The 20,332-nt window shown below is 56.9% G+C and overlaps 1 protein-coding gene across 15 annotated transcripts in view; it reads left to right on the top strand.

Moving 5' to 3' along the window:
* The first annotated feature begins 2,202 nt into the window (after positions 1-2,202).
* Positions 2,203-20,332, top strand: part of LRP8 (LDL receptor related protein 8) — a 78,167-nt gene continuing 60,037 nt past the window's right edge. For all 15 annotated transcript variants that reach the window (XM_059060104.2, XM_067007389.1, XM_067007387.1 and 12 more), the window contains exons 1-2: positions 2,203-2,340; positions 3,121-3,240. In XM_059060104.2, the coding sequence (XP_058916087.1) occupies positions 2,229-2,340; positions 3,121-3,240 (232 nt within the window). In that variant the 5' untranslated portion in view covers positions 2,203-2,228. The remainder of the gene's footprint in view (positions 2,341-3,120; positions 3,241-20,332) is intronic.

Genomic DNA, 20,332 nt, shown 5'->3' on the forward strand with positions numbered 1-20,332 from the left:
TTGCTGACTCTGACCTCACCTGGTCACCCAACTTCTCATCACCAAGCTCCAGCCCACCTCAAGGCCTCTGTCCTGCTGGTCCCTTTGCCAGGAATGCCCTTCCAGCCAATCTTCCTATGGTTGGGCTCTGTCTTAGTCCATATGGGCTGCCATAACGAAATATCATAGATTGGGTGGCTTAAAAACAACAGAAATTTTTTGGGAGCCTGAGAAGTCCAAGATCAAGGCACTGAAAGATCAAGATGCCAGCAGATTTGGTGTCTGGTGAGAGCCCACTTCCTGTTTCATAGATGACTCTCTTCTCAATGTGTCCTCACATCATAGAAGGGGCCAGAGATCTTTCTGGGGCCTCTTTTATAAGGGCATTAATCCCATTTATGTCCCAATTGACTCCCAAAGACCCCACTGTCAAATACCCTCACATTTGGGATTAGGTTTTAACATATGAATTCTGGGAGGACACAAACATTCAGTCTACAGCAGGCTCCTTCTTGCCATTCAGCGAAATGTCACCTCCTCAGAGAGGCCTTCCCTGATCACCTCTCTAAAGTTACCTCCCATCAATCTCACATCACCCTACTTTATTTTTTCCATAGCAATTATGATGATCTGAAATTATTATCATTTCTTGTTTGTTTGTTTTCTTGCTTTTGTGTCTGTCTCTCCCAACTAAGATGTAAGGTGCAGGAGAGAAAAGAGGGACATAATCTATTTCTACACTGTATCCCTGGGCAATGCCTGGCACATAGGAGGTGCTCCATAAGTTTTTGTTGAAAGCATGCTTGCATTTCATTGTCTGTCCGTTGATGGTCTGTCTCCCCACAAATCAAGCTGGTACCATGTCTGATTCACCTTGGCACTCCTAGGCCCAGGGTTGGCACAGAGCAGAGCTGGGATGTGCTTGCTGGATGACCGAATTGTTAAGGGGCTGCCCTCTGTGGGAAGAAACAAGGCTCAGTAACAGGACTGCTGATGAGACAGAATGGCTTCCAGGCCTGAGACTAACAGCTCCTGAAGCCCCTTCTTCTGCCCCTCTGCCATGGAGGTGAGGCAGCAAGAGAGGAGGGGAGGGTGGACCTACACTGGACCTAGCCACCTTCCAGTCTGTCTCTTTTAGTGGCCAGTGCCCTCAAAACTCATTGTCCAAAAAGGCTGGGCTGGTTGGGCCTTGCTTACCAGCAGGTAGCTAAAATCTAGTCACCTGTACCTTGGCATGGATGAGATGGGGCTGAGACCTTCCAGGGGAGACGTCTTATTCATGCCAGCAGAAGCAGACAGCAGCCCTGGGTGTGCGTCCCCTATTAGCAGGGATGAGGCGTCCCTTCTGTGGGGTCCCACAGCCTCTGCCCTTCTCCATCACAGCAAGGACCACCCTGTCACCCCTGCAGTTCCCCCTGATTGTCTGCCCCTCTGCCTGGCCAACAGAACACTGAATGAGAATGAATGGATCAAGTTTGTGCGCCAGGCCCAGGCCCCTGCCTCACATCCTTGGCCGTGGGAATTCTCACATGAGAATGCAACATAGGCACATTAACCAGCTACACAGACTTGTAATATCCGGGTTGGAGTCTTGGAGGCGTGCAGAGGTCCATTCCTGCTCCCCCAGCTTCTCCCTGATCACACGAATCCTGGCACCCCAATCCCTGTCTACTACCATCCCTGCTCCGTGTGCACATGCCCAGGCCTGTGCACCCGGGAACATCAGCTCCCCTCCCGCCCAGTTTCACTCCTAGGCCTCCCTCAGCCGCCTATCAGCATGTCACCTCCTCCAGGCAGCCTGTGCTACTTCCCTTGGGCCGTCTGTGCCACCTCTGGCGGTAGGGGCCTCGTCTGGCTCATCCCAGCGTCTGCAGCACTCAGCACGCGGCGGGCCTTGAGCAGGGTCACCGAGCGCAGGCCTAGGGAGAAGTGGACCAAGGGCATGAGGGAGGAGGGAAAGGAGGCGTCAGCGGGAGGAGCGTGGGGCGGAGGCGGCAGCGGGAGGGGGCGCGCGCGCAGGCTGAGGCAGCCCAGGCCTGGGGCCGCGCGCCCAGCCTGAGCCCGCCCCGCCGCCGAGCGTCACGGAACCTGCTTGAAATGCAGCCGAGGAGCCGGGGCGGGCGGCAGCGGCGGCGGCGGCGGCGGCGGGGGCAGCGGCAGCCCCGGCGCCGCGGCAAGGACTCGGAGGGCTGAGGCGCGGCGGCGGCACAGGGTGCGCGGGGCGCGGCGGCCGGAGCCCGGGGCCCGCCATGGGCCGCCCCGAACGGGGCGCGCTCCGGCCGCTGGCGCTGCTGCTGCTGCTGCTGCTACTGCAGCTCCAGCATCTCGAGGCGGCGGCGGATCCACTGCGCGGCGGCCAAGGTGCGTGCGGCCGGTTCCCGGCCCGGCTTTGCGCCGCCGGAGCGGCCAACAAAGCACGGCCCGGCGGCCGGGGAGCGGGTTGCGCCGGGGCCCCCGAGCCCGGGCCTGGCAGGGAGGCGCCCGGGTGGGATATGCTCCTCGGGACCCAGCTCTCCCTTAATTTGCCCTAGACCCTCGCCCCGCGGCTCCATGTGTGGTGGGTTCTGCCCTCCGGCACCTGCTCTTGGGGGATGGGCGCCGTGGGGGCCGGGCGGGCCGGGAACTTTGCTGGGGGTGATCACTGATGCTTTCGGGAGGGCTGTGTGATTCTCGCCGTTGGCGTTAATTTGACACGCGCGCTCCGCGGCGGCGATGAGCGGAGCCCGGAGACTACCCCGCCTGACAATGCGTTTCCGGCGACCCCTGCGTGTGGCAGAGAAAGAGGGGCTGCATGCGAGGCGGATGTGCCCGCAGCGCCCAGTGCGCGTGTCGCGGCGTGTTCAGGGGCTCCCTGTGGGCTGTGTCTGCGTGGATCTCTCACTAAGGGCCGTGTGTGCGGGTGAGTGTTCTGAATGGGGGGCATACCTAAGTGGTGGGACACCGACCGTGTGTGCCTGCCACAGAGTAGCCCGTCATCCCAGGAACCCTTACCATCCTGCTCTCCTTCCTGATCGAGGGTGCCAGAGGCCTCCAGGTCGTTGGCTTCAGCATCGGGCCCTCTCCTTCACTCAGTAAACCACTACCCGCGGCCGGGATCGTTTGTTCCGGGGATCCGGCTCACGTCCCCTCTCCCCCGCGCAGGGTCGGTCAAGGAGTGCGAAGAGGACCAGTTCCGGTGCCGGAACGAGCGCTGCATCCCCTCTGTGTGGAGATGCGACGAGGACGACGACTGCTCGGACAACAGCGACGAGGATGACTGCCGTGAGTGGCCGGCCGGGGAGGGAGGGAAAGGTGGGGGACGCCTTGCTCAGCGTCCACGTGGCTGCAGCCGCCACCGGGCCACCTGCCTGGACCTTTACTGACGGAGCCTGCAGCCAGGAACCCTCCCGGGAGCCCCTTGCCTCCAGGCACTTAGGGACCCAGCGGGTTCTGGGCGGCCGGCAGGTCCTGATGGAGCCGGGGAGGGGGGGGAAGGCGAAGCCCGGCGCAGCACGGCCCGGGAGGAGGGCACGCCACGCCCGGGTTGCTGGGCCGGAACTGTGGGGCGGCGACGCGACGGTCCCTGCAAGCGTCTAGCTTTCTGCGATCATGCCCTCTGGTACTCTTGCCTAGGCCCCACGGAACGCGTGCGTGTCTCAAAGTTCCAGGCAACTCTGGGCCTAGCCTCACTCCTTTTCCTGCTGGGTTTTGTGAATGAATGGGCTCCCCGGGGCCCCTGATTGGCTGTGCGAGGACCACCCCATAGGTCCCTGTGGCCGGAGCAGGCCAATCGTGGAACGGCTGGGTGTGCAGTTTTCTGGCGCTCGTGGCGTTGGGGCCCTGCCCTGGCCCCGCCTTGGCCACACCCCCGCGCCTCCCCTGGGTAGCAGGTGCAGGCGGGGCGCTGGCGCCCGCTGCTTTTCTGCCTAGTCATGGTGAAGACCTTTCTTGTGCCACCCTGGTTGTCCGACTGCGCTCTCCTGCCAGCCAGACTGAGGCATGAATCATGGGGCAGAGCAGGAAGGAGGGGGCCAGAAGGATGAGTTTGTTTCCTGGAAGGGGCGTGAGGATCCCAAGGCAGTGCGTGAACCCATGGTCACGTGCAGGTGGCCGGCCACCTTTGCTGAGTGTGGTGTTTGTACACCCGGGCGCGCCTGCTTTGGAAGCTGTTTCGTGAGGTGCACGTGGTTTCTGATGTCTGTGGGACCTGAGGCGAGTTAGCAAGCAGTTGCCACAAGTGGAAGGAGTGTAGTTCCAGGAACAGATAAACAGGACGCTATAAAAACACAGACGCGGGCCGTCATTCATTCATCGTTACTGAGCACCTGCTGTATGCCAGGCACTGGGACACTCTGGAGAACAGGCCCACCCTGCAGGCCAGGGAGTGCAGGTTCTGTGGGAGGAGGGCAACAGGTGGACAGGCCCACAGCACCACGCAGTGGCAAGAGGGGCAGAGAGACCACCTAGACAGGCATTGTCTGTTGAGTTATAGTGGTTTTTTTCGGGGTTTGCCCGTCAGCATCCAGGTTCATTCTCAGACCAACCCAGATGTGGCTGTGTGACATGGGCGCATCTTTCCGTCCTGTCTCAGTTTCCTCTCCTGACCACTTGGGCTAATGATTCCTGCCCTGGTTTTGAAGACCAGTTCTAGAAATGTAACTGAAAGTGATGCGACTAACATGTGCTGACTGTTAGTTGTGTGCCAACCGCTGTCGTAAGTGCTTATCTTATATAAACTCCTGTAACCTTCAGAGCAGTCCTATTTTATACACCAAAACAACCCAAAAGACACAAAACAAAAAAACCCCAAGGCACGGAGAGATCAAGTTAGTTATTCCACAGCTGTTGAGCTGCTAAGTAGGAGCTTAAATTTAAGCATCTGACTCCAGAGTTCTTAGCCTAATTATGACCCTAACCATTTCCCAATGCTATTGAAATTCTGAAAATGCCTGAGGCAGGGTAAAATGTGATAGTGAGTCTCCTCGCCCAGAGTTGTTCTTCTGTGGTTCCTTTACAGTGGGAGTGCTGAGGATGAGGCGGGGAAGCGGAAACTGTGCGTTTCTGGGCTGGTTTTACCTTATCTCCCTGGCTCTGTATAACAACAGTTTTGTGGGGGGTGGCCATGAAGAGCACAAGTGTTTCTTGTCATCCCCCTTTGTAGATAAGGACTCTGGCTCAGAGAAGTTGAGTGATTTGCCTAAGGTCACACAGCTGAGAGTGACAGAACTTGGTGGGGGTGTCCACCTGCCTCCTAGCTCAGGGGCACTGTCTGCTCTGGTGGGAGTGTGGTGCAGAAGGACCCAGGAGGGTGATCCGGGTGCTTTTCATCTCCATCGAGGCTCTGGGCAAGATGGAGGAGTGAAGTAGTGGGTGGCTGGGTGACCCCAGATGGGACCAAGGCCAATCTGATGGCCACTCTGGGCTCCTGCTTTCATTCTGAGATGGATGGGGTGGAGTCACAGGCAGAAGGTTAGTGAACAAAAGCAACCGTCGTTGAGGGCTTTACTGTTGGTGTCAAGTATCCGTCCCCCACACTGGACTTTTCTGGGCTTGTCTCCTCATCTGCCAAATGGGGGGTAGCTGTTCCTTCACCATCGGTTCTACCTGTAGAAAGTCTTCACATGGGGCTGATGAAGACAAGGGAATGGATGAGTGTTCACACCACCAAGGTCTTTAGAAAGGGACCCCTAGGGACCACAAAGAGAAATCTTGAAGAAAGGGGTGGGAACTTTGGGTGGCTGTATGAGACGTGGTGTTGGAAAATGGTCTTTTGTCACCCCTTCCTTCCCCATCTGGGGAGTTCCCTCCATTCCGGGCCACCTGCCCGAGCTGCATTTCTTGGAACCATCCTCCCTGCCTTATATTTGACCACTCCAACCATTCCACCCTGTGAGAGGGCCTGAATCACCCCATCTCTATGCCTCTCGGCCTGCAAATTGGGGTTTGCCATTTGTAAGTGAAGTCTGTGTGGGGCAAAATGAGTTCAGGCTCCCAAAGGAGCCAGAATGCAGACCATGAATTCCGAGAGCTGATGGAGGTTGGAGGGAGGGAGCTTGTATGTGGAGGAAGCCAAGGAAGGCTTTCTGGAGGAAGAGACAGCTAAGGCAGGCCTTGAAAGATGGTAACTAATGCCATTCCCTCAGAGCTTACCATTTAAAAATAGGTGATGCAGTCTCCACATTATAGAAGAAGAACTGGGGTTCAAACAGGTGAAATGACTCCCCCAGATTCACACAGCTCCTCAGGGTTGGAGCTGGAACTCAAAGTAAGACCTTCTAAGTGCTGAAACGTACCCGCAGCGGATGGGACTTGGCCTTTTGGAGACACAGATAGAGCTGACGGCAATGGGGAGGGGAAAGGCTCATGGGGTTTCAGTTCCCAGCTCAAAGGGCCTTCAAAGTGGAGGAAGGGGCTGGAAGCCCAGCGGCGGCCCGGCCAGGGGAAGGGGTGGGGTTCCTGGCTGCACCTGGGTCACGTAGGCCAGCTGGCGCCTTGGCCTCAGTTTCCTGTTGCTGCTTAGTCTGGGAGCGGAGACAGGGGTTCTGGTCTCCAGCCAGCCCTTTGCCCCCAGAGTAACAACAGCAACAACAATGAACACTTACTGAGTACTTGCTGTGGACCAGGAGTTGTGCTGAGATTCTACATGTATCACCTCGTGCACCTTGAGTCTATAAAATGGGGTGACTCTTGGAAGTACCTGCATTTTCCTCATTTTACAAAGGCACAGAGGGGTTAAGTGACAGGCCCAAGGGTATATGATTTTTAAGTGAAACTGAAACTGCTGGGGTGTGAATGCAGGCACCCAACTAATGGAACTTGTGCTGCATCAAACACTAGCTGATGACCCCAGGCAAGTCCTCCCAGGCCTCTGTTTCCCCATCTTGAGGGAACATCAACACACCCACTCCACTACCAGCTCTGGGAAGAGCTCTGCGCTTCTCCATGTGGATGGACTGCTTAGACAGGTGGACCGGTCGTATGCTCAGTTTCCTCTACCTGTTCAGGCTTCTTTAGGCTGCCCTGTTCTCCCAGCCCCCATCACTGCTCCATTCCAGTTTTAATAAAGAGTGGCCGCAGCAAGGGCTCCCATGGCTGAGAGTTCATTAGCTGGCAAGGCCAGGCTGCAGGAGTGCTGAGGCCTGCTGGGAAGCAGCCTCGTAAATAATTAAAGCTCGCCCACAGCTCCCAGCTGGGGCAGCAAGGCTGCGTCTGGTCTTCAGTGTGCCGCCTGGCCTAGGCCATTCTCACACTCCTGACACAAGGCCCAGCTTCGTGTCCTTTTTTGGATGGAGACATCTGACAGATAGTGCGGCTCTCTCTGAATCTCGGTTTCCTCATCTGACCCACCAGCTCCACCATTCGGAGTCCTCCCGAAGCTCCCATGTACCCACAGAATAAGGCCAGCTTAGACTCCTCTGCATCTGGCCCTCTGTGACCAGCTTCCACTGCCCACTGCCCTCCAGCCCCTTCCTGCTCTTTCTGTGAACCTGTGACACCAAACTTCTGTCACCTTCTGGCCTTCCTGCTGCTTCTTACTGCTAGGCCTTTGCACGTGCTATTCCATCTGTGTGGAACACTTTCTGCTCCCTCACCTGGCTACCTTCTTTTTGTCATCTTAGAATCATCAGTGCAGGTATCTCCTCCTCCAGTGCACCTCCTCCAGAAAGCCCTCCCTGCTACCCTCTTTCCCCAGGGCTGAGATACAGGAGTTGAAAGAGGGGACTTAGAGATGTGTGTTGGAATAACTCAATGTGGCCTTGAATCAGATACTCCTAGTTTTCTATCCCAACTTGACCTCTGGCTGAATGGCCTTGGAGGTGATAATAGTCTCTCCCTCCCAGTGATGAGGATTAAGTGAGATGATGTGCCTGGTAAGCAGTAGGTGTTCAGTGAATGGCAGTGGGTCTGTCCGTTTCTGGAGGAGGAGTTTCACTGAGGTCTCTAGACACCTGTCTGCTAGGAACCCCCTGGTTCTCCTGCCTGCATTTGCTCAGCCCGAGATCCAAAGGCTCCCGCAGCTGAGGTGTGCCTCAGCCAGAGGGTTCCCCACAGTGGAGGTGGTCCCAAGGCCATTCGGCCCTGAGATGGAACTGGGAGTGGAGAAAGGTACCCAGGGAGGGCCCGAGGGAAGAAATGAATCAAACAGGCCTGGTTGGTCTCAGTGAATGAGTGGCCAGGGCCTTGGGAGGGGTAGAGGAAGACTTCCCTCAGGCCGTATGCTTGTCCCAAGGCTGGTTTCCAGACCTGTCTGTGCCTGGGACTGGAAGGGAGCCCTACAGCCCCCATGGCTCTGCCCCACAGGGCCTAAGCTTCTCCCTTCCCTAGGGCCAGGTCAGTGTCTCCATGGCTGGCCCCAGCAGGCCTTGGGAGTGTCTCTGCTGAAGACTCTCCCATGGGCCTTCCCAGTGGCTCTCCTGGGACGGAGTTCCCCTCTGGGAACCACCTGGGCTTTCTCAGGCCTGCTGGGGGTTCTGAGTGCAATAGGCCTCAGGGCTGGTTGGCTTAGTCCTCTCGGTTGTCTGCAGGCAGCTGACTTGACAGCTGTCCCTCCTTGGGGAAATAGCAACAGCAGAGAGATGCCCCCAGGGAGAGGGTGAGGAGGGAGAGGACCCAGAGGGCTGATGGAGCAGGAGGGTATAGGCTTATTTGTGCCACCCTTCAGGGCTGTTACCAAGTGGAAGTCTCCTAGCCCAGGGTCTTCAGTCAGACCCCCAGGCCAGTGCCATCCCCATGAAGCCAGTCCTGGGCCTAGGGGAGGGTGTGGGGCCCTGCTCTGAGGGCTGGGCAGCCAGGCCTCGGGGCCCTGGATCTCAGCAGCACTGGTAACACCTGCTCTGCAAATGCCCACATGCCCAGATCACCCAGTCTTTGAAGGCCTGGTGGAGATGCCACCTCCCCCAGGTGGCCTTCCCTGACCTCTTGTCCTCTTGCTCCCTAGTCCCTGAGCTCCCACAACATGTCCCTGTTCTCCCCTAGGTCTCAGATCTGTCTTCTCCGCATTGTCTGCTCTGCTATCCTTGTGCTGAGCACGAGGGATTCCAAAATAAATAGCTCCCTTGAGGGAATTACTAATAACAGATACTGGCTACTTACCCCCATGCCTGGCACCATGTTGGACAATCCGCATTCATTAACGTTACTACTCACAACCCTGTGAGGGCTGTTTTCTTATTATTCTCATTTTAAAGATGATGAAACTGAGGCTCAGAGAAGTGACTTGGCCAATGTCACGATGTTTGAGTGCTAGAGCCAGGATTTGGCCCAGGCCTGTCCACTCTGGAGCCTGGACTCTTCCTTAGTGTCTTCCTCTCTGAGCTTTGTCTACCCGGTTGGGGTCAGAGGGCCTGGGGCTCAGAGGGCACGGAAGAAGAGGGTGAGGGGCTGCAGTGTCCAGTGATGCCTCCCTGTGCTACAGGTTTCTGTCTAGGAGGGACCGTCTTTTCTGGGGACCACATGGAGCCCCAACATAAGGCCCCCCTTGTCCAGCAACCCCCATGAGTGTGACCCTTCACAGTTTCCAAGGGCCTTCCTTGGCCATTGCCTGTGGGGTGGTGAGTACTGTTTCTGTTGTACAGATAGGGAAACTGAGGACCCAGTGATATATCTCTGATGCAGATGACTTCAGGAGTGTCATTTCCAATATTACCATCCTTCCTCAGAAAAGGCCAAGAGCCCAAGTCATCCAAAATGTGGACTTTGGTTCTCTGACCCCCATATGCTGACTCTAGGTCTTGTACATGCATACTTTTCTTCTGCTTGGATTGTCCTTCCCTGGCAGAAGCTCATTACCACGTCCATGAAGCCTTCCCTGTCTTCCTGGTGTGATCTAACCTCTCCTATGTCTGGATGCCCATGGCTTTGTGCACCCTTGTAATAGCCCATCGTAGGAGCTTGTGGTTGCTGGGAGTGTCTGTGGTGGGGAACCACAGGGCCTGGCCCAGAGCTGAGGCATTTGAGGGATGGTGTGTGCATGAATGAATGGACTGAGGAAATGTCACCCACTTTTGAGGGTGAGAAGCTGATATTGGTCAGATGTAAGGGACCCAGGGGCCTCCGAGAAGGCCCTGAGGGGTCCTTGAAGCTGGAGAAGGGAGCTGGGCGTCCTTTAGGGACCATAGTCAGGCCCCCTCTTGTGAGCTGGGTCACCTGAAGCCCCAAGGGCACCAGTGACATCCACAGTCACACAGGGCCTGGGCACACAGACCTCTCAGTGCTCACCCTGCAAACTTGGGAGCTTCCCAGCCCTGGGCTTCAGAAGGTGAAACCGAGGCCCTGGTGGCTGGACATCAGCTCCAGGTGTCAGTGGGGACCCATTCTCAGAACTAGGGTGTCCTCAGTTCCTGGGTGGGACTGAGTCAGAACAGTAAGCTCCCAACTCCCACCTGCTGCCACCCTGCCCACCCTCTCCTTTCCCTGCTGGACCAGGGAGCAAGGTATTCTCAGGCTGCAGGCGGGCACTGGCTCCTGCACACAGAAAGGGCTTGGGACTTCCCCACGGGGACCACAGGTGCACACTGCCCCTGGCTGGGGCCTGCTGCCCACCCCCAGATCGCTGGGAACTCATCTAAAATAATATTGTTAACCATAGTAAGAGTTCATGAGCATGCTCACTGCTGGGGGCTTTCTCATGCAAGACCTCCCTCAACCGGTGCCTGGAAGCATCATCACTGCACTTCACAGAGAAAGAGCCGAGGCTCTGAGAGGTGAAGTCACTTGCCGCAGGCAGGTCAGAGGGTCAGCGGCAGGACTGGGCCATGCCTGTCTGGCTTCACTGTGACACAGGTGAAAGGAAGAGATACACGTTCACACATCCCAGTCACAGCTACAGTGGAAGTGGCCTGGAGTGTGCTGCAACCGCCCTTCCTTTCTACATACCCCAGGCATCCATCCCTGCCATCCCCTGCCAGTGGGTGTACCGGCTCCCTCCTGAGCAGCTCTGGCCCCTGGGTGCCCCCAAGCATAAGGGCGGCCCCAGGTGTCAGTTTTGATCATCAGTCGTGCTTGCCATGGCTCCTCTTACAAGCCGATGTATGTCACAGGCCCTAGGAATAGCCCCTCAGCTGCAGTGGCTCAGGAGCAGGCCCTGCCTGTGAGCTCCCCCATCCCCCTGCACCTGGTTTGACCTCCCTGATCCTGGCAGGGCCCAGGCCAGGTGCCCACAAGCCAGCTGCTTTGCAGGCTCGGAACCCAGCTTTTTATCAGGCCCCTTAGAACACCCTCTAGTGACTAGGAGAGTCACCCAGAGAGGCAGGGCCATGGGGCTCCTAGGTCCACACAGTTCCCATGACCCCTCACGGCCTCCATGCACCTGCCCCTTGGATATGGCAGCCCAAAGCCTCTCTGAGGTCTGCCAGTCTGGGAGTACACGGGAATGGTCAACGTGACCACCACCCTCCCTTGGTCACTGGCTTTGAGATGCCACAAGGGACTTTACCCTAGCCTCTCTGGAGACTATTTCAGTTTCCGGTCCTCTCAGCCTATTCGAACCACAGTATGGCCTTTTCCAGTTTGTGCCTCACAGCTGCTCTGGGAGAAAGGTGGTGCAGGAGTTCATTATCGTCCCCATTTTCCTGATGAGGAAAATGAGGCTCAGCAAGGGTGTGGGGCTCGCCTGGGGCCACACAGCCTGTTACTGGTAGTGCTGAAGCTGAAACTCACTTCAGTTGATTTCCTTTATTTTTCCAAAGGAAGTAAGTTTTTCTGATTATATAAAGGTAATTTCATACTTGTAATTTAAAGAAAAGAAAACACACAGACAATTCAGAAAAGGGAAAAGAGGAAGGTAGGAGTCCCCCTTGGTTATACCACTGTGGGAGCTGCCTGTCCTCCCAGAGGTGTTCTTGCATTCTCTGCATGCAAGCTGGTGTGCATGAACATGTGTGTTTCTGGGTTTTCTTTTTTGTCTTTGGGTGTTTTTGCAAAACGAGCGTGTGTTATGCCAGTTGTTTTCTCCCCACATCATGCACATCTTTCAGGGTCAGTAACAGTAGATACGTATTATCGTTTTAAAAGGCTAGATAGTGGTCCACTGCATGAATCTTCCCTAATTTAATGACACAGTCTCCTATTGATAGACATGTGTTTAGTTGGTTATATATATATATATATATTTTTTTTTTCCTGTTCTACACAGTGCTGGAGTGAATATCAGTACTACACCTTTGTGCATTTGTCTGGTTCTTCCCTTAAGAGAAAGGCCTAGGAAAGGCATGGCTGAGCATGTGCGTTTTCATCCTCACCTTGTCGCTCTCCCTCAAGGAGCTGTTTTCCTATCTCACAACACCCCCTGACTCTCCATGGCCCTTCCCAGCCAGGCTGGCGGACAGCAGGACCTCCCTCTTCCTTGAGCACAGGGCCACCTCACCCTGGCCCTGTGGGGCAGACAAAGTAGCCAGTTCCAGGCCTCACAAAACAAAGAGAAGGGACAACTGTGTTCTGGCCCCAAGGACTCCCCACCCCCACCAAAGAAAACAGAAGGGAGTATAACTGGTCTTCATTTTTCTCAAGATATTTGTAGAATCTGTCTCCTCCACAGCTTTATAAAAGTTGTTCTGCCCCTAACTTGCTGTGTGACCCTGCGTGAGGGGCTCTCCCTCTCTGAACTTCATCTCCCCTTTACCCATTGGTCCTTGCTCCACCTGCACTGTAACCAGCACTCTGAGCAGATTTCTTCTCCCTGGAGCTGGGCTCAGGACCAGTCCTGGCCTGGGGGAGGGAGACCTGTGGCCTTCGGGCTCCTTAATGCCTGGTGAGGGTTGGTGGGAGTGTACCTGGCTTTGTGGGTAGATTCCAGGCAGGCAGATGGAGAGTAGCTGGGCTTTTTAGGGTCCACTTCCAGAACTCAGCCCTAAGACCCAGGTTCCTTGGGCCACTTTCCCTTTTGTCTTCTTCCTGTGCCCGTGACTGCATTAGATGCAGTGGAGTGATGGAGAAAAATGGAGTCAGGCCACCAGCCCTGTGACCCACTAGCCAGGGTCCCTGGTATGGGTCCTATGTTCTGAGCTTTAGATCCCTGGTCTCTGAAATGGGGATGATGAGCCCACCTCTCAGAGGTGTGCAGGCTGATGTAAAGTGTTCTGCCCAGACCTGGCCCTGAAATGAGCATCCCCTTTCCCCTTCCCGAGCCCGTGATCCCCGCCAAGTAGAAGCGACCGTCAACAGCTTTCCTTCTCCTCCTCCAAGGATATAACAAGAGGGCAGTTGCTGAAATAGCAGCAGGAGAGATGTAGGTCAGCTGGCCAGTTGGGAGGACTTGGCTGCCTGGGAGAACAGCAGTTTCTCAGGCTGGGTGGGACTGTAGGAATCATCTCATCCGCTGCCATCTGCACCGGGGGCCCCAGGGTGGCTGCTTCCTGGGTGGCCTAGGGGAGCTGGTTAAGCAGAGAGAACCAAGGAGAGCTGGTTAACCATCCGGGCCTGGCGTAGTTAGTTATCTACGAGGGGGCCTTGGTTCAACAGTGGGTCCAGTTTAACATCAGAGAGTTGGCAGCTGATGAGAGGCAGGAAGGGCCCGTTGGCCCAGGTTAAGCTGCTGGTATGAATAGCTGGAGGCCAAGGGTGGGTTTTCCTGGTGGCGTGAATCCAGGGATATTCACGCCAGTGCTTTTCCCGCCCTCCCTCCCTCTCCATTTCCTGGACCCTGAGCTGCCATCTGCTGCCCCCATCACCCTCAGAGCCGCACTCAGCCATGTGCACCAGCACGCGTGCGTGTGCATGAAGTGTGCGTGCTCAGAGAGCGGGTGTGCACCAGGAGGGAGGTGACTGTTCTGGACGCACAGAGGCTGCAGGGACAAGGTGACGCTCTTCCTCCCATGCTGGCCAAGGCCGCCTAGACAAGGCAAAGCCAAAGCCCCCCACTGGGCTGTTTGTGGCGGGGAATTATTTGTAGCTGGAGAGGTGCCAGCAGTCTCTGTTCCCAGCCTGCCCCCTGCCATGGCAGCCCCTCCCCTCCAAGCCTCAGCCTATAGCCCACTGTCTGCACCCACCCACTCCCCACCCAGAGGGCTGAGGTTGATATAAATGCCATGGCCTGGAGACCAGGCCCACCTCAGCTCCACCTCTGCTCCTATGTTACCTAATGGCCATCAGCAGGTCTCTGCCCCTCTTGGGTCTCTGCTTATTGGGAGCGGGGCACCTCCAGGCCCCTCTCAGTCCCAATTCCCTGGGATTCTTTTGTTTTCCCCTGAGAACCACGGAGTTCACAGGAGCTCTGCCATGGCCAGGACCCAGATGTGGTGGTCCAAGGAGCTGCCCCCATTCCCTGAGGCCCAGAAGGCCCAGAGCAGGGAGCAAGGGCTGTGAAATCCAGCCCATCGCACATGTGCAAAGCTGGAACCAACTGTTTATTAGCAGCACCTATATCCGCTCGGGGGTTTCCGCCTGTTTATTTTTTTGCTGAATCTGACCAGGCCAACTCTTTAATACCGGTAGCCCCAGGCTTTAAATATGCTGCATATGTAATGCTTTCATGTCTCCCCATCTTTTCGTCCCCCATCTGCACAACTGCCTGCTTCTTGGAGGTGCACAGACGAGGCACACGCATGACCTCCCAGTGTCAGCTGGACTGGGGTTTCCACTGCGGTCCTTCCACGTTCTAGTTGGAGGCCTGGGACAAGTCCCTCGAATCTGAACCCCAGATTCCTGCTCTGTGCACGCGGGTAATGAGCAATTCCTGGTCTGAGTAGGGTACCTGAAGCCTCACTGGGTCTCACAGAGCCAGTCGGTTCTTCCTACACTGGGAACTGGGCCATACCAGGACACAGAGGTCTGCCAGCCATGTGGTTGGAGCCCCTGTTCTCTCTGCCACCCCTTCTCACAGACCCCTCGCCCTCCCTCTCCCTGGCCTTTGGCCTCTCCCACACTTGCAAATTCTGCACTGAGTTCTCCCCCTGGAAGCAGAGGCCTGAGCCTTTGTCGCTGTTGGTCCGTTACGAGCGAGTCCCCCCCAGGCTCTCACCCTCACCACACCAGGAGCCAGGTGGCCTCACCTTGTCGCTGACGTGCTGAGGGACTTGGGCAAGTCTCTGCTCCTCCCTGGGCCTCAGTTTTCCCACCTGTGAGGATTGGATCAGGAGTTTGTGTCACTTTGGACACCTTTTGAAATTCAGATTCCCTGACCCCTGTCTAGGTCTGACTCCAAACCTCTGCTTGTTGTGCGGCCAGGTGGGAGCCATAGACACAGGGGTGGGAAGCCCCCCAGATCCCCTACGTCTGACTGCTTCTGCATTGCCTCATCCATGAGCAACTCCACTGTGACTCAGATAACAGCAGGGCCTCTAACTAAGCTGCCTGGGATCGAGTCCATACTTCACTGCTTCCTAGCTGTGGGACCCTAGGCAAGTTACTTCACCTCTCTGAGCACTTGTCTCCTCTCTAAAATGGAGCCATCAACACCTAACCCTCTAGGTGGTTGGACGATTATATGAGTTTGTTTAGGAAAAGCACCAAGAATAGTGTCTGGACGTGATCAGTGCTCAATTCAAGATTTGCTCTGCTTATTTTGACCTCTTTTTCTGAACCTCCATATCCCATCTGTCCTTTAGGAATCCCCTCCCATGCCAGGCTGCTGCACTGCTGGGTGGGCTGGGAGGGGCCAGGGAGCACCCCCAGAAGTCACCTTTGTCCCTGCTTCTTCCCCCGTGGCCCCAGGCCATAACTTACTGTCCTAATTTAATTAGGAAGAGTCCTTCCAGGGACCTCATTAGGAAATGAGCCCAGAGCCTTGGGGACCTCCAGGAGGGGTGGGGTGCAGGAGGAGGGTGCATTGTGTCTGATCCTGCCCAACCCTTGGCCCCATGCCCCAAATGTGCCCAGAAAGATAAGGGAGCCCAGCCCCTTAGACCTGTGACATGGAGTGTGGGCAGCCAGGGCCTCCATCCTCTGCCCCCTGCCCAGCTTTGGCCTCACCCCCCTGGATGGGGGTGGGGAAGCTTGAGAGATGAGGTTTCTCTTGTTCTGCTCCACCTGCCCCTGGTGCCCAATGTCTCTGGCCTGGCACAGAGCACACCTTGGTGAATGCGTGTTGGGTGAATGAATGAGTGAGCTGTGGCTCTTGGGGCTGGAGCAGCATCTTCATTTGGCCAAAGCAGGCTCCCCACCCCCATCCCAATGCAGGAATCCCCTCAGCAGCCCCAGGGGCTGGAGATGGGGAGAGGGGGATTGTCTGCTTAAATACCTCCAGGGACAGCGAGCTCACTAGGCAACCTGATAGCTTTTTCTGTCCCTGGATAGCCCTTCCTGTTACAAAATCTGTCTTCCTTTCGATCTCAAATCTGTCTCCTGTGACGCTTCTGCCCTACCCAGGTCCCAGCACTGTTTCTGGGACCTCTGCTCACAAACACTGCCCCCTACCTTCACTCCAAGCCTGCTCAGTGTCCCTTCCTGGCCTGTGATAGCTGACATGCTGTGTGGCCTTGGGTAAGGCCTATCCCCTCTCTGGCCACTGCTTCTTGGGGCCTGGTGGGCTGCACACTCTGGGCTCTATAAACATTGGCTGCTTTCTGTAACCGTGACCTACCTTCCAAGGAAGTGGGGGGCTGAAGACAGATGTGCCATGTCCAGCAGTAAAGGTGACACCTCTGCAGACAGCTTGTCTCCGGGTCAGCAAGCTGGTAGTGCCCAGACCCTGCGATGACCTGTGGCCGGACACGCGGGCACTGCGGGCTGTGCATGGACCTCTTCTGCCCTGAGACCAGTCCACAGCATGGACACTGCCCTGGCCTTGGTTAGGAACCTGGGAGTCATCACAGTCCCCATCTCCCTTACCTCTAACGTCCACCAAGGCCTGATCCTCCCCTCCTACTTGCCGGTCCAGGCCCTTTCCCCATCCCACTTCAGCCTCCCCGGACCACGTTAGCAGCACCGAACTCACCTCTGTTCCCTCCAACCTGTCCATTCTCCACTCTGCAGCCGAGCCCTCTCAAACACGTGGAGCTCTGTCCTGCCCTTGTTCAGCATTGCACAGTGACATCCACCACTCACAGGATAGTCTGCTTGCTAACATTCGGGGCGCTTCAACGCCCAAACACATACCTGGCAGCTCTCCTGCTGCAGACCTCACCATCCACTTGTCCCCCCAAGCCCTATGGCTCTGGGCTCCAGCCACACCCCACGTGTGTTTGATGTCACAGGGGCATCATCACACTCTCACATGTGGGTCCCTCTGCCTGGAAGGCCCTTCCTCTGCGTGTCCAACCCCACTTTGCTTCAAGAGTCTCCTTTTCCAGGGAGCCTTCACACCCCAGCTGAGTCAGGGCCTCCTCTGGGCTCCCCCGTCCCTGTGTTTCCTTCCATCTCCATCCTTACCACTCTGCATCAGGATGGTCCGATTAAGAGTCTATGGTTCACACCAGACCAGGGGCCTCAGGAGGATGGGGCGGGGGACCTGGCTAGGGCCTGTGGAGAAGCAGGGAAGGGAGGAGAGCGGGTGGGGCTCTTTGGCTTTTCACACGCCCGGCGCCCCTCCCACCCCAGGCTGTGTTTCTGCTCCCTCCCTGTGTGCTGCACCCTCCTGCGCCACGTGCCTGCTCGCACATGGTGTTTCTGTGAGCCCCCGAGAAGTGCCTGGTGTGGACTGGAGCCTTCGAGTCTGAGCTCCAGCATCCACTGCAGGCCTACTCTGTGCCAGTGCCCTGCTGGGACCTGGGGAGGATCTGCAGATGGAAAAGCAGGCCTTGGCCGCCCAACTCAATATGTGACCTTGGGCCGTTGGCTTCTCTGAACCTCAAGCTTCCTTGGCAGTGAAAGGGGTGGAGGACCCATGTCTCCTTCCCCTTTTCCTTGGGCACATCTGTGCTGTAGCTGAGGGCAGTCGTGGCCTCACAGGACCCGGAGACGGCAGCTAGACCAGAACTTCCTCCCCTCTGGGGCCTGTGGGGCCTTGGGCCAAGCTTCGCTGGGATGAAGGGAGAAAGGGGTTATGCTCTCTGTTCGGTGCAAAGACCCACCCCCGTGTTTGCCCACACTTTGGCATTACCAAGCGCCTGCTCCCGTGCAGGGTGCCCAGCTTGGAACCGCCCCCGTTTTAAAATGAAAAGCCTCACGTCCAATGGGACGCTTGGCCCGCCGGCCTGCACCCTGCCCACCCCTGTCGCTGCTCCCCCGGCTCCGCAACAGGTCTTCCCCCGTTACCTGTAGGTTCTGCTGCCAGTTGGGCAGGGCTCACTCTAAAAAAAGGAAAAAGCTGATTTCTTCCCCACGTTTTGGGAGAATTCGAAGAGACATAGACCCCCTTGGAAGGTCTGGAGGAGCCAGGGCTGAGCATCCCTGTTGCGGTGCTGGTGTGGACATGGCCAGGAGGCCTGGCCTTTGTTCTGACCCTGCCTCTGACACAGCGAGCTGTGTGACAGCTCCCTCTGGGCCTCAGTTTCCCCAGATCTGCCCTGCTCTCCTCACATCGATACGGTGAGGATCGTTGCCTCGACAACCCTGCCTCTGCGTTCCTGCTGCCCTTTATATTCTTCAAGGCATTTTTCTGTCTGTTCATGTCCCATCCTGGCCTCGTTACTCGCAGGAGGAGGGCAACACTAGGATCTTTATTCCCACATCAGATAGGAAGAAGCTGGGAACACAGGCTGTTTGCCTTGTATAAGGTTCTGTGGCTTACAGAGCGCTTTCCGTGTATTGCCTCTGGGCTCCTAGTATCCCTTGGGAGGCGGGCTCAGCAGGATTTGCTGTACCAGTTGTACAGAGGGGGACACTGAGCCCACAGTCGCACAGGATTTCGACTCCTTAATGGTTTGAGAGAACGTAAAGGATGAAGACCAATGGGTGGGTGGCCGTGCTGTGGCCGTGGTGTGTGGTGATTATCAGTAAGTGGGGGTCACTGGCTGGCTGGTCCTCTTGCCCTCCCCACTCCCAACTTTGTCAGTGGCTTCATCAGTAGGAGACAGATGCACGGGAAAGGAAGACACAGAGAGGAGTGGGGAGAGAGAGGACGTGGGGTGCGGGGGAGAGAGCACTGGGGAGGTAGGGGGGAGGGGTGGGGTCCAAGCAGCATCGCTACTTCCTCTTGTGGTTCTCACAGTCTGTCTGCACCGATCCCTGACAGATGGAGGGAAGGGGAGAGCTGGTGCCAAGAGGCTGTCACCACAGGCGGGCAGAGCTGGGGGAGGGTGCTTTGTGGCTAGTGTTTGTACAGGGAGGGGGCAGCAGCTGGTGGTCTGGCTGCTGGGCCTCCTTGGAGCCTGCTCCCCGGGAACCGTGGTTGGCAGGGTTGTAGATGCTGGGGGGGTGGCAGGAAAGTGGGCAAGGGATGAGCCTGCCACCTGCCTGGGACTGGCCATGCCCTTGCCCCTGTCCAGGCAGACAGAGCCACCTCTGCTGCCAGCAGGGGCCCTCCCTCCAAGGACACCTCCTACCCCCCCGACTGGGTTTCGGGGTGGGTGGGGGCTCTGGAGGCTGATGCTGAGCTGTGGTCAAGGTGGACCAGGGCAAGGAGAGCTTAGGCACCAGGAGGCCGTCGGGATCACAGGGCCACGAGGGGCTCAGAGCAGGTGGGGCCTGACCTCATGTCTGCAGGGCCAGAGCACATTCACTGAGCTGCCCCCCGTGTTCCCCAAGCCCCCTTCATGCCAAAGGGCCTCTTGCTTTCTCTCCAGGCTCTGACACGCGTACAGGGGTGGGCAGCCCTGGCCTGGGGTCAGTTTGGCAACTTCAGTAGCTCTTGCTTTTTTAGATCGTGGTTTTCTCCAGGCAGGGTTGTGTCTCATGCTCTCTTTCCCAACTCCCGTTGGCCAACACAGGGCCCAGCACAGCAGAGAGGCCCAGTGAATGCTTGTTGAATGCATGGAGGGATCTCATGCTTGCATACTTCCTGGGACGGAGACCTCACTTCTTTATAAGGCAGTTCTTTTTATTTCCCAAAACAGAGTTCTTTCTGATTCTGTCCTGAGAGGCCCTGTGGGTCCCAGGCCTGTCACAGGGGCTGTACAGAGCCCCCTGGCTAATCCTGCTGCTTTGGAGCTGCCCTGTAGAGACCAGAGAACCCCCGAGCCCACCCGGCTCCTCAGTGGCACCTGACAGGGCTGGTCTCCGCTAACCGGGGGGTGAGGGTCAGTAATCATAGCTATAGTTTATTGAGCTGCCACTCAGTGCCAGGTGGTACCTCACTCAACCCGCAGGTCAGCCCGATAAGATAGGTATTGTTTTGATCCTTCATCGTGCAGAGGAGAGAAATGAGGCAGAGGTAATGAGAAGCTTCCCCAAGGTCATGGGGCTCGTGTCTGAATCAGGAAGTTGGGGGGTGAGCTGGGGGGAGGGGAAGGCCTCCTGGGACAGGACTTGGGGGGGTGTGGGGGGCTTGGCAGGGCTGAGGAGGGTTATACTCTGGAGGTAGATCTGACCCTGCACCACACACTGTCCACTCCCTCCTCCC

This window comes from Kogia breviceps, chromosome 1, assembly GCF_026419965.1.
Source record: "Kogia breviceps isolate mKogBre1 chromosome 1, mKogBre1 haplotype 1, whole genome shotgun sequence".
Classification (NCBI taxonomy): domain Eukaryota; kingdom Metazoa; phylum Chordata; class Mammalia; order Artiodactyla; family Physeteridae; genus Kogia; species Kogia breviceps.